Source organism: Colletotrichum fructicola (genome assembly GCF_000319635.2).
Source record: "Colletotrichum fructicola Nara gc5 chromosome Unknown KSG_Nara_v1_contig02, whole genome shotgun sequence".
NCBI lineage: Eukaryota > Fungi > Ascomycota > Sordariomycetes > Glomerellales > Glomerellaceae > Colletotrichum > Colletotrichum fructicola.
Window position 1 is genome coordinate 1,743,631 of NW_027094052.1, and position 13,122 is coordinate 1,756,752.

General features: G+C 56.3%; 5 protein-coding genes across 5 annotated transcripts; 2 read left to right on the plus strand and 3 right to left on the minus strand.

Annotated features, from left to right (window-relative positions):
• Positions 1-1,070: 1,070 nt before the first annotated feature.
• CGGC5_v003232 (putative methionine--tRNA ligase) lies at positions 1,071-2,970 on the minus strand (the record flags this gene model as incomplete). Its single annotated transcript, XM_032020777.1, has 3 exons — positions 1,071-1,379; positions 1,435-2,726; positions 2,787-2,970. The coding sequence occupies 3 exons, from the start codon at positions 2,968-2,970 to the stop codon at positions 1,071-1,073; spliced, it is 1,785 nt and encodes a 594-aa protein (XP_031882288.1).
• A 327-nt stretch (positions 2,971-3,297) lies between these two features.
• Positions 3,298-3,843, plus strand: CGGC5_v003233 (uncharacterized protein; the record flags this gene model as incomplete). The annotated part of the gene is made up of 2 exons (XM_032020778.1): positions 3,298-3,316; positions 3,377-3,843. The coding sequence occupies 2 exons, from the start codon at positions 3,298-3,300 to the stop codon at positions 3,841-3,843; spliced, it is 486 nt and encodes a 161-aa protein (XP_031882296.1).
• Positions 3,844-4,139: 296 nt separating this feature from the next.
• Positions 4,140-5,991, minus strand: RAM2 (Protein farnesyltransferase/geranylgeranyltransferase type-1 subunit alpha; the record flags this gene model as incomplete). The annotated part of the gene is made up of 3 exons (XM_032020779.1): positions 4,140-5,014; positions 5,139-5,816; positions 5,940-5,991. The coding sequence occupies 3 exons, from the start codon at positions 5,989-5,991 to the stop codon at positions 4,140-4,142; spliced, it is 1,605 nt and encodes a 534-aa protein (XP_031882295.1).
• A 429-nt stretch (positions 5,992-6,420) lies between these two features.
• ERG12 (Mevalonate kinase) lies at positions 6,421-7,866 on the minus strand (the record flags this gene model as incomplete). Its single annotated transcript, XM_032020780.1, has 2 exons — positions 6,421-7,701; positions 7,768-7,866. The coding sequence occupies 2 exons, from the start codon at positions 7,864-7,866 to the stop codon at positions 6,421-6,423; spliced, it is 1,380 nt and encodes a 459-aa protein (XP_031882294.1).
• A 4,278-nt stretch (positions 7,867-12,144) lies between these two features.
• CGGC5_v003236 (uncharacterized protein) lies at positions 12,145-12,966 on the plus strand (the record flags this gene model as incomplete). The annotated part of the gene is made up of 1 exon (XM_032020781.1): positions 12,145-12,966. One exon carries the CDS (start codon positions 12,145-12,147, stop codon positions 12,964-12,966), a length of 822 nt encoding a protein of 273 aa, XP_031882292.1.
• Between the last annotated feature and the right edge of the window lie 156 nt (positions 12,967-13,122).

Genomic DNA, 13,122 nt, shown 5'->3' on the forward strand with positions numbered 1-13,122 from the left:
CACTTGCACCCTCGTCACAAAAACTAAAAATGCGAGCGAAGCCGGTGAGCTGGCCAGCGTCCCCGCCCTGCGCTCCACGTCTGCGTTCTGCCGCTGTCCGAAAGGGGCAAACAAACGACCCCGTCCGCGGAAGCAGACGCACGATGGCCGCGAGGTATGAACCCTCCGAACCCCTGGAAGTCCTCAACAAGAACAAGTGTCAAGGTGCCAGAGTGGTTAATGGGCTGCCCTGCTACGGAATGCCTCGATTTACCGAGACAACCTAGCTGCCAGGCAGTGGCTTCGGTCGCGCAGGTTCGAATCCTGTCCTTGACGTGTTTCCTTTTTGCGCTTTTGAGAATGGCCGGTTGAGTCACTCGGTGGTGTAAGTTGCGAGCCGAGTTTTTGGCTGAGGCGGAGTTAGTGCCCCGAGCTTGGTGAGCTTGGGCTTGGGCGGGTGGTCGAGTGGGTGGTCCACTAATGTTGCTTGCTGATGTGGACAGGAACTGCGGGTTACTTATTGGACATTCCGAGGTTTCTTTTCCATCAACAGCCAAGGTGCCAGAGTGGTTAATGGGCTGCCCTGCTATTGTTCCTAGGATGATCGCTGTTCAGGCAGTGGCTTCGGTCGCGCAGGTTCGAATCCTGTCCTTGACGATTCTCTTTTGATCTTCTAGATGAATCCGAGTGGCACATTCTTTTTAGACCGGTGCTGCTTTTGCTGGCCTTGCTGCTGTGTGCAGCAGGTGGTGGGTGTGCGTACTGTTCAGGACGGAGCGCATGCCCTCATCGCATCTACTTACAACGAATTAATTAATACCTACCCTATCTCGAGATATCCTGTTATTTTTGTGCAAGAAAACGTCTCATTATATACTGGCTGACTTAATTACCACCCGCTGATTTCAACAAATCAAGTTGGGAAGAAGAGACGGCCTAGTTTTTAAGAGCAGTCACGCTTTACGCCCGGCTGACCTGGAGACCTTCTCCATCGTTCATCATCATATAATTACAACATCTTACATTTCCACCAGTGATGGGGAGATTTTACATTTACATCTAATTCGTAGAGAAACTGGAAACGCCTAGGCTCATTCCTCAGCGGCCTGCGGAGGGAATAAAGCGTTCCACTTTCCTTCCTTGCCTGGATCGATCACCGGGACACCATATGTCAAGTCTGCGCCAAAAGTCGCACCCTGGAAGCGCCGCTTGCCGGCGTCAACACCCATGGTATCCAGCAGAAGTCCCATCTTGGTCGGCATGACAGGCTGGAGCAGAATGCCCGCCACACGCGAAGCCTCCGCGGTGTAGAAGATGCACTCGTGGAGCGTGGCTTGGTCTTTGGGATCCTTCGACTTGACCAGCTTCCACGGTGCCAGGTGGGAAATGTACTTGTTCGCCTAGGAGCCTTGTTAACATATTGTCCGCAAATCATTTCCAGGGAAGCGCGCTTACGTCGGCGAGAACATCCAGCACACCACGGATGGCAGCATTGGGATTCAACTCATCCATGCTCTTTGACATGTCAGACGCCATGCTGTTGATACTTGCTTTCAGCTTCTCACTGCTCAACAGAGTGGTGCTATTCTCTTCCGACCACACGACAGAGCTCAACAGAGAGGCGCTATTCTCTTCTGCCCACACGATGGAGTCCCTGAGCTTCCACGTTTTGCTCTTGGCAACCCTGTTCATCAAGTTGCCCACGGTCGATTGAAGATCCTTTTGATACCGCGCCACGACCAACGAGTTCTCGTAGTCAGCATCCTGCTCAATGCCGCCGTCGCGCATCATGAAGTACCGCATCGTATCCAACCCCCATCGGTCGACGGCAAAGAACGGGTTAACGACGTTTCCCAACGACTTGGACATCTTCTTCTTCCCCAACGTCCAATGCGCATGGCTTAGCAACTGCTTCGGCAGTGGGAGATCCAGCGCCATCAGCAGCGCGGGCCAGTAGATTCCGTGGAACCGCACGATATCCTTTCCGATGACGTGCACGTCCGCCGGCCAGCCTCCCTCGTGCTCTTTCCCAGGCTGCCATGTCGGGAATCCGGCTTTCGTGAGGTAGTTGATGAGCGCGTCCACCCAGACGTAAATCGTCTGCGAGGGATCGTCCGGTACGCGAATGCCCCAGTCCAACCTCTGTACGGGTCTTGATATCGACAGATCCTCAAGGTTGTTTTGTACCCAAGCGATAACTTCCTTCTGCCTTGCCCGTGGTACGATCCAGTCCGGATTCTCCTCGTAGAACTTCAGCAAGCGTTCCTTGAGCGCCGTCATCCGGAAGTGGTAGTTCTTCTCCTCGACCCACTCGACCTCGTTGCCCGTCTCGGTCGACGCCATCACCGTCCGTCCCGTCGACGGCACCAACGTCCTCTCGACCTCATTCGCGGCGTAGAAGCACTCGTCGCTCACACAATACCACCCCTCATGCTTGCTCTCGTAGATATATCCCTTCTCCTTCAGCAGGAACCAGAAATGCTGCACAGCCTCCATATGGTCCGGGTCGGTGGTGCGAATGAAGTAGTCATTGTCCATGCCAATCACCTGCGCCAGGTCGCGGAACTTCTCGGCCGTCGAGTCGCAGAACTCTTTGGGGGCAACGCCCTGTTTGGCGGCCGCCTGCTGGACTTTGGACCCGTGTTCGTCGGTGCCGGTGCACAGGATCGCGGGCCTGCCCTTGAGGACCTGCCAGCGCTTCAGGACGTCGGCGAGGAGCATCGAGTACATGTGGCCGACGTGCGGGGCTGTACATGTCCTCATTAGCTCGCAGGTCTCCGTGATTGCGTCGGAACATCTTCACATACATGCATTGACGTAGAAAATGGGCGTCGTCACATAATACGGCTTTTCGCTCTTGCTGTCAGAGCTCGCGAACCGTCGCAATGTCGGCCCATAACTGCACGAGGGGCAGACCCAGGCCGGTCGCAGCGCTGGTGCATAGCGGCGAGTGCGAAAGGCCGAAGCTGGAGGTAGTCTTAATTGTCTCATTTCGACTGCGTTCGTCAAAAAGCTACCTTTGGGAAAGCATGTCGCCGTCGAGCATGCAGGTAGATCGTGAATCGAAGGGTCTGCTTCTCGAAATGTTCTGACTTTCTGAGGGCACCGTACCAATTAAGTCGGGCGATAACGGTAGAGAGCTCTTATCGGTGAAAGATCCCTGCACCCCGCCGTAATTCTGACCGAGTCCCCTTCACCTCGACAACTTTGCGACAACCTCGAGTAAACAACAACGCTGCGCATTCGAAAAAGCTCCACGTCCTATTCCACAAAACATTGTCGAAGACAGGGATGTCTCTCCCATCTCGCGAAACGGAAATGAGGGCCTCCTCAGACGGTGCGCAACCATCCAGCCCACCACCACCAGCAACACACTGACGCAGGCGCCCTCCCCCAGCGGCCTCAAACTTCGCAGATGCCTACTACGACGCCCTCAACCGCCGCAAGCTCAAAGGCACAATGTCGCAGTTCTACACGACAGCCTGCTCAAAGTACCCTACGCCGCCCGACATCTCCGTCAACGGCGCCGTCCTCGCCAGCGGGCCCGACGAGTACACCACCCTCCTCGACACCCAGGGCCCCGACGTCCGCTACGAGATCGAGTCCCTCGACGCCCACGTTGTCAACGCGGACTTCTCCCTCGGCTGCCCCGAGCACCTCCAGGGCGGCGACAAGAACGGCGCAAAGTGCAGCGTCATGGCCCAGGTCACCGGCCGCGTCTACTACGGCAAGGGCCGCGACGCCGCCGCCAAGACGTTTAACGAGGTCTTCGTGCTGGTGCCGAACTGGGACACCTTTGGCAAGAACCCCCCGCGCGGCGTCAGGCGATGGTTGATTATGAGCCAGAACTTTCGCGCGCTGTAAGGTTGTGGGTGGATTGGCGGGCGGAGGATATACCCCAGAATGAAGACATGTCGAGACGACCGGATTGCTTCATAATTCGTAATGAGATAGGTACGGGTAGTGACATACCGGTTGCTAGAGAGCTTACTAACTTGGCAACAGAATTGGATTATGGACAAAAATGGGAGCCATGATAGACCCCTGTCACTTTTCGGCAGCATGAAAGCGTGGATGACCGTCTTTTAAGAACATCCCATAAGCGTGTGTCTCGGACAAGATAGCTCAATAACACATCAATTATCACACAAACACGCTACCTATGCAAGCTGCTGCTTCCTGTACTTCCAGTATCCCGCCCTCACGGGATCCCACTTCTCCGCCAGTCGGTCGAGGTACTTGCCCGCCTCCTCCTTCATGCCCTTATCCGCGTACACGTCGGCCAGGAAGTCGAGCGCATGCGTACTGCGCACCTCCTCCTTGTCCTCACCCTCTCCAATGCCGTTGACAAACTGCGCCGCGAACGCCTCTGCAGTCTCCAGTTTTCGTCCGCCCTTTACCAGCACACCCCTAAGGTAGTTCCACGCAGCCTGGTTCTGCGGTGCCAACAGCGCCTTCTCTTCGACGTACTTGACCTCCCGGTCCACAATGTCTGCGGGGACCTTCGGATCGTGCTCCGTCGCGTGCGAGCCCTCCGTCGAAGCGGCCGGGTCCGAAAACACGAGGAAGAACCGGTGCGACCAGGCCGAGTTGTTCCTCACGTCCTCCTCGATCCAATTCTGCGTCGACAGCAGCTCCTGCAGGTTCCACAGCCCCAGCTTGCGCACCAGGTACTGCCTGTAGCTCCACACGTGGTAGTTCTTGGTATCCTCGTCAAGCATGCGCGTGAGGAACTCCGTTTCGGACCTTCCGAAGCGCTTCACCTCGTCCGGGCTGCCCTTGATGTGGTTGTAGTGGTGGTCAAGCAGCAGCTGGCGGTGGTGCCAAATCTGGTAGTTCTTGATGTGCTCGAGCGACACCTCGTTGAGCCACTCGATTTCATCGATGACGGAAATGTCGAGCGCCTCGACGATCTTGAACCGGTACAGCCATACAGTGTAGTGTGCCGGGTTCATGGAGATAACGTGGTCCGTCAACCGCAAGCACCGCGGGCTGTACTCTTCGGTGACCATGACGGCGCGCAGGTAGCTCATGACTGGAAAGAACACGCACAAAGTCAGTGGGACATGATAGATGAGCAGAATCCCCGAGGCCACCGTTTTCCGAAACAGAACACACACATCGGTGCAAGACACAAAAAGAAGAAGTGAATTATTTACCCTCAGCATAGTCCTCGGGGTAAGCAATCGTAGCCAGCGCGCCTTCGGGCTCCTCGGCGGGGATGGGCACGACATCGTCCCACTCCGGGTCGGTCGCGTACGGACCCATCTTCTCTCCGTAGAGCTCCTTCCTAAGCGCCGCCATCTCCCGTCGTCTCTTCCTCTCTTCGTCAATGTCCTCCTGCGTGATCTCTGTGACCTTGCCCTCGGCCGCGTCCGGAACGCCGTCTCGCGCAAACTCTCTCCGCTGAAGGAACCTGCGGTGCAACACTTCGAGCGCCGTAAGCTGCGCCTGTTTCGCGGCCCGAACGGTGAATTGGTCGATCGGGTAGTCGCCCAGGTCGCGCCCGTTCTTGTCCTTGCCCCAGTCGTAGACGACCTTCTGCTCGGCGCTTCTCGGCTTCTCGAGTCGGCGGATCGGCGGCGATTCCCTGCTGATCTGCTTCCAGAACTCGCGCTCTGCCTTGTTGGTGAGGAAGAACTCTCTGTTGGCTACACGGCGCACCAGGCTCGCGTTGACCCAGGACTGTCGCTCCGCGGGCGAGAGGGCGTGCAGACCTCCGGCTTCCTCACGTCGTCGCTCGTGCGGATTCGTCTGGTGGTAGCGCTGGAAAGACCGCTCGTTGATCGTCTTCGGGGGTTGTTGGGTTTCAGCCGCAGCTTGCGCTTGTTGTTTGCCTATGATGGAGGGGAGACAGTCAGCTTTGGAGAACGCCATCGAATGGGATTGATGCATTAGGCCACACAGGAGCTGTGCGGCCTTGACAGCAACGTAGAGGGATGAAAATCAGTTCAACGTACTTTTGTTCTCAGCGTCCTTGGCTTTGGAGCTGGCCTTGGATTTGGCGGGCATGTCTGCGGCTGGCTTGGTCTATGGCGGGGTTGAGCTGGCGGCGAAGTATGTCCCGGACATGGAAAATGTTCGCCCATGGCTCCTACCCCACCACGGGAACGCCCACCTGAGACCCTTTGATCTAACGAAGCCACCATGGATAGCTCTGTTGCACGACATCAGGCACGACAGCAATGTTGACACAGAATTTCCGTTTGCAGCTTCGGAATAATAAAATTAAAAGGAATTTAGTACCGCAAGGTGGGCTTCTAAAATTTGCACGCCGATTATATCTGATACATAAAGCCCCCTCTCATATTCCCGTCTCCTGCGCCATTATCATGTCGTACAGCGAATAAGCTGTAGTATCAAAAACTTTTCCCGATTCTGCGCCCTGGCAAAGCCGTGAAAGTGTAGAAGCAGATTGAAGAGAGTGAGTCGCCGTGTTCTTTACCGACTCTCGACCCTCCAGAACTTCCAGCCCTCCCTCTCACCTGCACCACCGTGGACGCCTACCAGCTTCTCAACACCCTCGTTACCATCGGCATTCAAGAAGCTGTCCAGGTCGATCTCCATACCACCTTCGTTGTCTTCCACCCCGTTCTTGAGAACAGCAGGCCAGAGCACGCCAACGCCATCGCCGCCGAGAGTTGTCTCAAACTTTTCGTAGCCTTCGTCCTCGAGTTGAGTCTCAAGCCGCACGAGCTTGTCCTTCGGCACATCGGGCTTCAGCAATGTGATAGAGCAACCGCCACCGCCAGCACCAGTCAACTTCGTCCAGCCAATGCCTTCGTGGTCGACAAGCTCTCTTATCCGCTCGAGGCGAGGGTGTGATACGCCCAAAGAGACGAGAAGTCCATGATTGATGGTCATGAGTTCTCCGACCTGTTGCAAGCTTTCCTCACTCTTGTTGTCGAACTTCTCATCGCCGATAAGGCCGTCTGCCGTATTCGTCACCTTATCGATGGCGTCTAAAATGCTTCCGACCAATTTCGGGTGGCCGCTCTTCAACTTGGCGACCTTGGCGACCTCAAAAGCAGTTGACTTAGCCTGCTTGGTATCGACCAACAGAAGCGGTAGCTCAGGGAAATCCCACAGTGGGCGCACTGCTGGAGGCTTGTTGTAATCTGTGCGCTGGAAGACCACGGCCTTGCCTTGGGTCGCAACAGTATTGTCCACGCCTGAGGGGTTTCCGTGTATGCACATCTCGCACACGAAAGCCCATCTGTTGATTCTCTCCACTTGCAACCTAGCCTCATCAGGAGGTTGGTCGGGATGTGGGCCCGACAAGGTACGCAATTGCAAGAGAAGAGCGGCCGCCAGGCACACCGCAATGGAAGCGCTGCTACCCAAGCCTGCGCCGATGGGAATTGTTGATCTCAGAGTATACAAGCAGCCTGTAAACGATCGGTCGCCGAGAGCCAGGAAGATGTAGAGGAACGCGGAGGCCGAGTTTTGATGCACTTTCCGCACATCGTCGGGCTTGTGTGGTGAGACCTCGTTCAGATGTGGCTGAATGGCTGCGACAAGGTCTTGATCGAGCTCCGTAACCAAGTCATAGTACGACTTCTTCTTGGAGGGGTGCTGGAACGCCGCCCACGGGAGGTCGTCAATGTTCCACGTGTGGTGCAAGTCGATGTCTGGGAAGCGCAAGGAGACAGTTCTCCTGGATTTAGATAGCGATGTGACAAGGAGATACGATCGTAGGGAGATAGCTGCGGCGATTGCGGCCTGTTGGTTTCTTGTATGTCAGTGAATGCGCCAGAAATTAGGAAAAGGGGGGGTTTCGCAACTGACCTTGCCGTGAACGACAGCGTGCTCACCAAAAACAATGACCTTGCCAGGCGCTGAGACCATGAACGCGGGCATCATGGGACTTGATTGTTTGCGATCCATTTTGAGGCGATGGGATAAGTTGCCGTTTCCGTTTACAAAAGAGGTTGTCGGTACACCGTTGACGGCGACAGCATCCAGGGGGTTTCGCATCTCTGGAGCAAAGATAGCCATGAGCGGGTTGCGTGTGTTGAAGCTGCAACAGCAAGATTATTTGCGTGCTGCTGGGGAGGATCCGTTGTTGTCGTGAAGTCGTGTAGGAGGCGTGTTATCGGCCAAGCATAGTATCGCGGCTCAGGGTCCTTGGGCGCGGTCGTCCGTTTCTTTGGTGTAAAGAGGGGTCAATTGGTGAGTGGCACTAATAGCGGAGCGAATGGAAGGCGCAGAATGGGTCGTGATGGAGCGAGTCGGCGAGTCGTGTGGTTGTGCCAGCTCAGAAGTGGAAGTGGACGTGCCGAAAAGTCTATGGAGAAAAAGTGTTGGGAAGGAGAGGAGGGTGTAGGTGCGGTGACGGGTGACGGGTGACGATGGCGGCGCGCCAGGCGGTGGTAGCGGTGGCAGCAGCACTTAAAGGCGTAATTTGGCAAGTGTGTAATACAGTAATACAAGCACTTTTATTAGAGGAGGAGCAGGACAGGAGGGACGGGACACTCGATTCAGTTAGCCAATTTAGCTTTCCCAGGTTCCGGGGGGTGGCCGGACAAATTGGACAACGTGGTGGTGGTCCTGGGCCTGGAGATGGAGGATGGAGCCCCCCTTATCAGACAGGAAACATGGGGAAAGCAACTCAGAGAGAGGGTAGAGGTACTTACGGATACGGGGAAAAGGAATCGGGTCAATGACAAGCACAAGCTGGGCGTGATGTAGTGGAGGAGGGGAAGGGTTGGGGCGGTTGGAGGCGTGTTTGTCCAAGACACAACGACGGTAAATGAGGGTAAGAGGTCTTGGGTTTTTGCGGGTTCTAGCCGTTCTTTGTAATGTGGGAATAAAACGTGTCGCAAGTGAGACTTGATTTAGATGAGCAGAGGGAGCGCCGGGGTTCAAGTCTGGGGGAGGAATTCTGTTGTTCAAGTCCACCGCCGGGAGGTTTTGGGAGCAATGCAATGGAAGCTCCGGTGGAGGCTTTTCGTTTTCGATGGACGGGGGAAAAGTTAGGACGAAACTGGTCGCACTCCAGACCCCAAAAGGGGGAGCAGTTGGTTCTATTCGGGGATACTGCGCAATACCCAAAAAAGTTCTTTTTTTCGGTGATGGAAGACAGGCTGCATTACGCAGAACTGATATCTGAGCCCCAGGCACTGCATATTTTCTGGCGGCCGCGTGATGTGTGAAGTGAGAAAGAGATGTGCCTGTCATCTTACAATCATCTTACTATCTGTCTTCTTACCTAAAGGTACATGCTGTTGCCCCAACCAACAACCAACAGCAGGTCCTGTTTGCTACTTCACGTTGTTCCTCCAGGTACCGCCTCATAACGCGTTCAACTTGCAGGTACCCTCGATGACTGCAGCTAGGCTGCCAGGCGGCCGGCCCTCTGCGCCTTACCATTGGCCCTGCATGTTTCCCCTGGGAGACATTCCCGGTCTGGCGGGTGTTTCCCGGCAAGCACCGACCTGCGGCAGCAGGGGTATCTGCAGGTGAAAAGGGTGGCCGCCCGGGCGGTGTTGTTCTCCCTCACTCCCTGTCGAGCTGTGTTGCGTATTGTGCGCCTTACTGGGAAGAGACAGGTACTTGTGTAGCTTCCTCACCTCGGACTCTACCTCTACTTGGGCACTGGTAGCTAACCCAACACGCAGCTTCGAGAAGCGAACATCGAAAGTTCCAAAGACGACATTAGTGATTTGTTAGGTTTTCGACGGCATGGAACCTTTTCCCATTATGAGCGGCTGTTGATTGCTATGCAGTAAGCTTGGGATGGACGAAAGCCACCGACCACGCCGTTAACGCCATCCGCCGGCAATGACTTGACAAGCTGTCAAGCTGACAAGCTCAACCATCACTTCCTTCGTCCGCCAAGCCCGTTGCCCCAGAACACACCTTACTGGCTCTTCTGGCCTTCAGCACTCCTACGAGATTGCTTCGACGATAAGATGCTGACCGGCTTTCTGCTACCGCTTCAGCCGCCCAACCCACAGCAAACATGGTCCAATTGTTTGCTTCATCGAAAAGCGAGTCGCGACGACCAATGGGCGAGGGAAGCTTCAGCCAACCAACACAGTGAACGGACAAAGCGGCTACCAAACCTCGGCTGGAAAGCTGCTCTACGGCAGAGCTCCGTGCTTTCGCAGTACGATGAGCTACGGCACGAGTACCCAGCAGTCTAGGTACCTTGCGCTGCGCACGCCAGCAACCTGACACATCCGTCCGATCATGACTTTCGATCATCAACGACATTTCGCCATCGGTGCGACCGAGCGTCGTTTCGTCTGAGCCTCAAAACGGGAAGGGCTGTGTGTTACTGGCTCGCTGTGTGCCCCCAACTGCTACCCACCTAGTAAGTTGGGTCGCCTGGTTCCGTCTGGCGGTTTGCTGGTCAAGTATTGGGCAGTCCGATGCGATAGCTGCCTGCTCCCGCCCCCGACAGCGGACTCAGCATGCAGACACCGAGCAAAGCGGCTGCACCTCCGCCGCTGATAGCACCTTGCACCACGAATTCTCTCTCGCGGTTGGGTTCCAGGCTGCACTCCTGACTCTTGTCAGTTCGTGGCGGTGAAGCGGCCAGGTTCCCAGAGCAATGGCCGCCTAACTAATACCACGTCGTCACATGAGCCCTGAATGTCTCCAACTTGTCTCTCGAGTCAAGACTCGACTAGAAGAATTCCGTAATCTCATTTGGCAGCTCCGTGTCTCGGAAAGAGAACAGAACCGTTTTCTACTGCGTACTATCTCCGACTGTTCACACTGAAGGACTCGTTTGGTTTCATGAGCCCCAAGTTGCTCGTGGAGACACAGCTATGCACTCGAGCGCCGGGAACCACCCGCTGGGATGATGAGGAACTCATCTGCAGGCGGCTTATGCCCCAGGCGGCTTATCCCCCTGCCCTACAGCGCGGAGCCTACGGAGATTGCCTTATCGATAGCATGTTGCTCCCAAATCCCCTCAGCTCGGCGAGTGAGGCGCAGGTCGCCCAGCGCATAGCGGGTCAAACCATCCGCACTCTTCTCCTAATCGTCTGGGCCGACGACTTGTCGTTGATCATCGGGACCAAGCAAACACTTGGCAGGGGCAGCGAAGTTTGAAGTAACCGTCCAGCGTCGCCGATGTGTGCAGACTGCGAACGACACTTTGGAACCAGTCATCGGGGAAGCTACCCCAACCTCAACCCCGAGTTCCAAACCGACGGGTCTCTTAGTCAAGGTTACATCCATCCTCCAAATGTTCGCTTTTGAGGGCAATCAAATCTCAATATAACCGGCCTTCGAAACTGGGCGATTTCGGTTGTGGACTGAACGTATGACCCAGCGGCATCCAGCAGGAGAACATGAAGGAAGGCCCCGAGCATCATGAATGTCGCCTTACCCACAAGCCCCTCTGCTCCTGTACCTGCGGCGCCCGAACACGACGGCGTTGCGGCTTAGCGCCAGATGGCTTTCATCTCCGTCCATCGTGGGTAATCAGAACATGCCGACGGTTGACGGGCGGTCGAGCTGAACCTAGTTATGTCTCGCAGGCTGGACAGAAGTTTATCGATAAAAACGAGGCAGCAAATCAGGGACACTGCAAAGCGGTGCGGGGTCGACCGGTTGCAGCCACTATCCGAGTCCATCCAAGTCTTCCTGAGCTTTGGCTGGTGTCTTCTTCAGAGGGGGGAGGCAGGCACAATGCGACTCAAAGTCTGGGCTGTCAGACAATAGAGCTTATTAGCACCGCCCTACCTTGGGTACTTCACCTTGGGCTCGGTCTGTGCCGCAGCGCTTGTTTGTGGTCAACGTCACACCCAGACCTCTGGCCTAACGACGTCGAGACCGCAGCCTTACTGCCCCGCTGAGCTGGATCTATGAACTTGCAACCGGAATCCCTCGGAATATCCGACTTCAAGCTTCCAGTCAATAAAGGAGAATCCAAACTCCAGCTGAGCGCCGCCATTCTCTCTGCCCCAAGTTCAGATCGTAGACGAGCGATCCCAGTCACCAGCCAACCGGACTCAAGCTCACACCCCAGTATTCCCGGCCCGCACCGAACCCCGCGCGCGAGCGAAAGCAAGCTCACCATCCTAAGCCCCCGCCTAGAGCCCCAGATAACGCTCTCCTATTCCTCAGATTCGCAGCTCGAAAGACACCAATTCCTGCAAATTCTCGATCGCCTGCCACCCCACCCATCCGACGAAACATTCTGCCAAGATGGCCGTCACAGAGCTCGCACTCCTCCAATTCAAGGAGCTCCCGAACGAGGAGACCAAGGAGCTCCTCGACTACTGCCAGACGGTCCAGGACACCTGGGTTCTCCGCCAGAAGCCCGGTCTGCCGCCGAAGCGTGTGGAACGCGGCACCGCCATCCTCCAGCAGGTCGAGGACCCGAGCGTACTGCTGCTGGCCGCACAATGGGATTCTCCTGAGGCGCACCACGAGTGGATCGTCTCGCCAGAAAACCAAAACGTCATGGGCAAGCTGACGCCGCTCATCCACCGCGAGGGTCCGCGGGCAGTGCTATTCTTCCACATCGATACGCCCATATTCGTCCCGGGGCAGAGCACGCCGGCAGCAACGGCGGATGGCGAAGCAAAGACGGGGGGTGATGAAGCGGCTGCTGCCGCTGAGTCGGCAGAAGCGGAATCGAAGGACAAGGAGCCGGAAGCGCCGGCAGCTGCAGAAAACAAGGCAGAGGGCAAGAAGAAGGCCGAAGACGAGCCGCCTAACTTGTTGACGGCGCCGGTGGTCAGCGTTGGGCGCTTCGGCGTGCGGCCTGAGCGCAAGGAGGAGTTCGTCAAGAAGTACGCCGAAGCGAAGTGGGTGGTTGAGGATGCCTCGAAGCCGTACCCCGTGCGCGGCGGTTGGCGAATCGAGCGGGCTGTGGACGGCACGGAGGAGTTCGTCATGTACTGCGGCTGGTCATCGGTCGAGCAACATAAGGCAATCGCGCAGCACGAAGGGTTCAAGGAGTGGGCAGGCATCCAGGAGTTTGTGACGGGGACGGACATCTGGCACTACAAGAGGATCATGTAGAGACGGTCTCCCTCGGTATGCTCGTTTCGACAGTGGAAACAAGCGGGCTGGAGTTCAGCGAGACGACAGGCCATGGCCCTGTTCCTGGGATAGACGGGCGAGGATCAGCGGAATCAACGGCGTCCTAAGAGGGCCAGGCGTGCGCGACACACGACA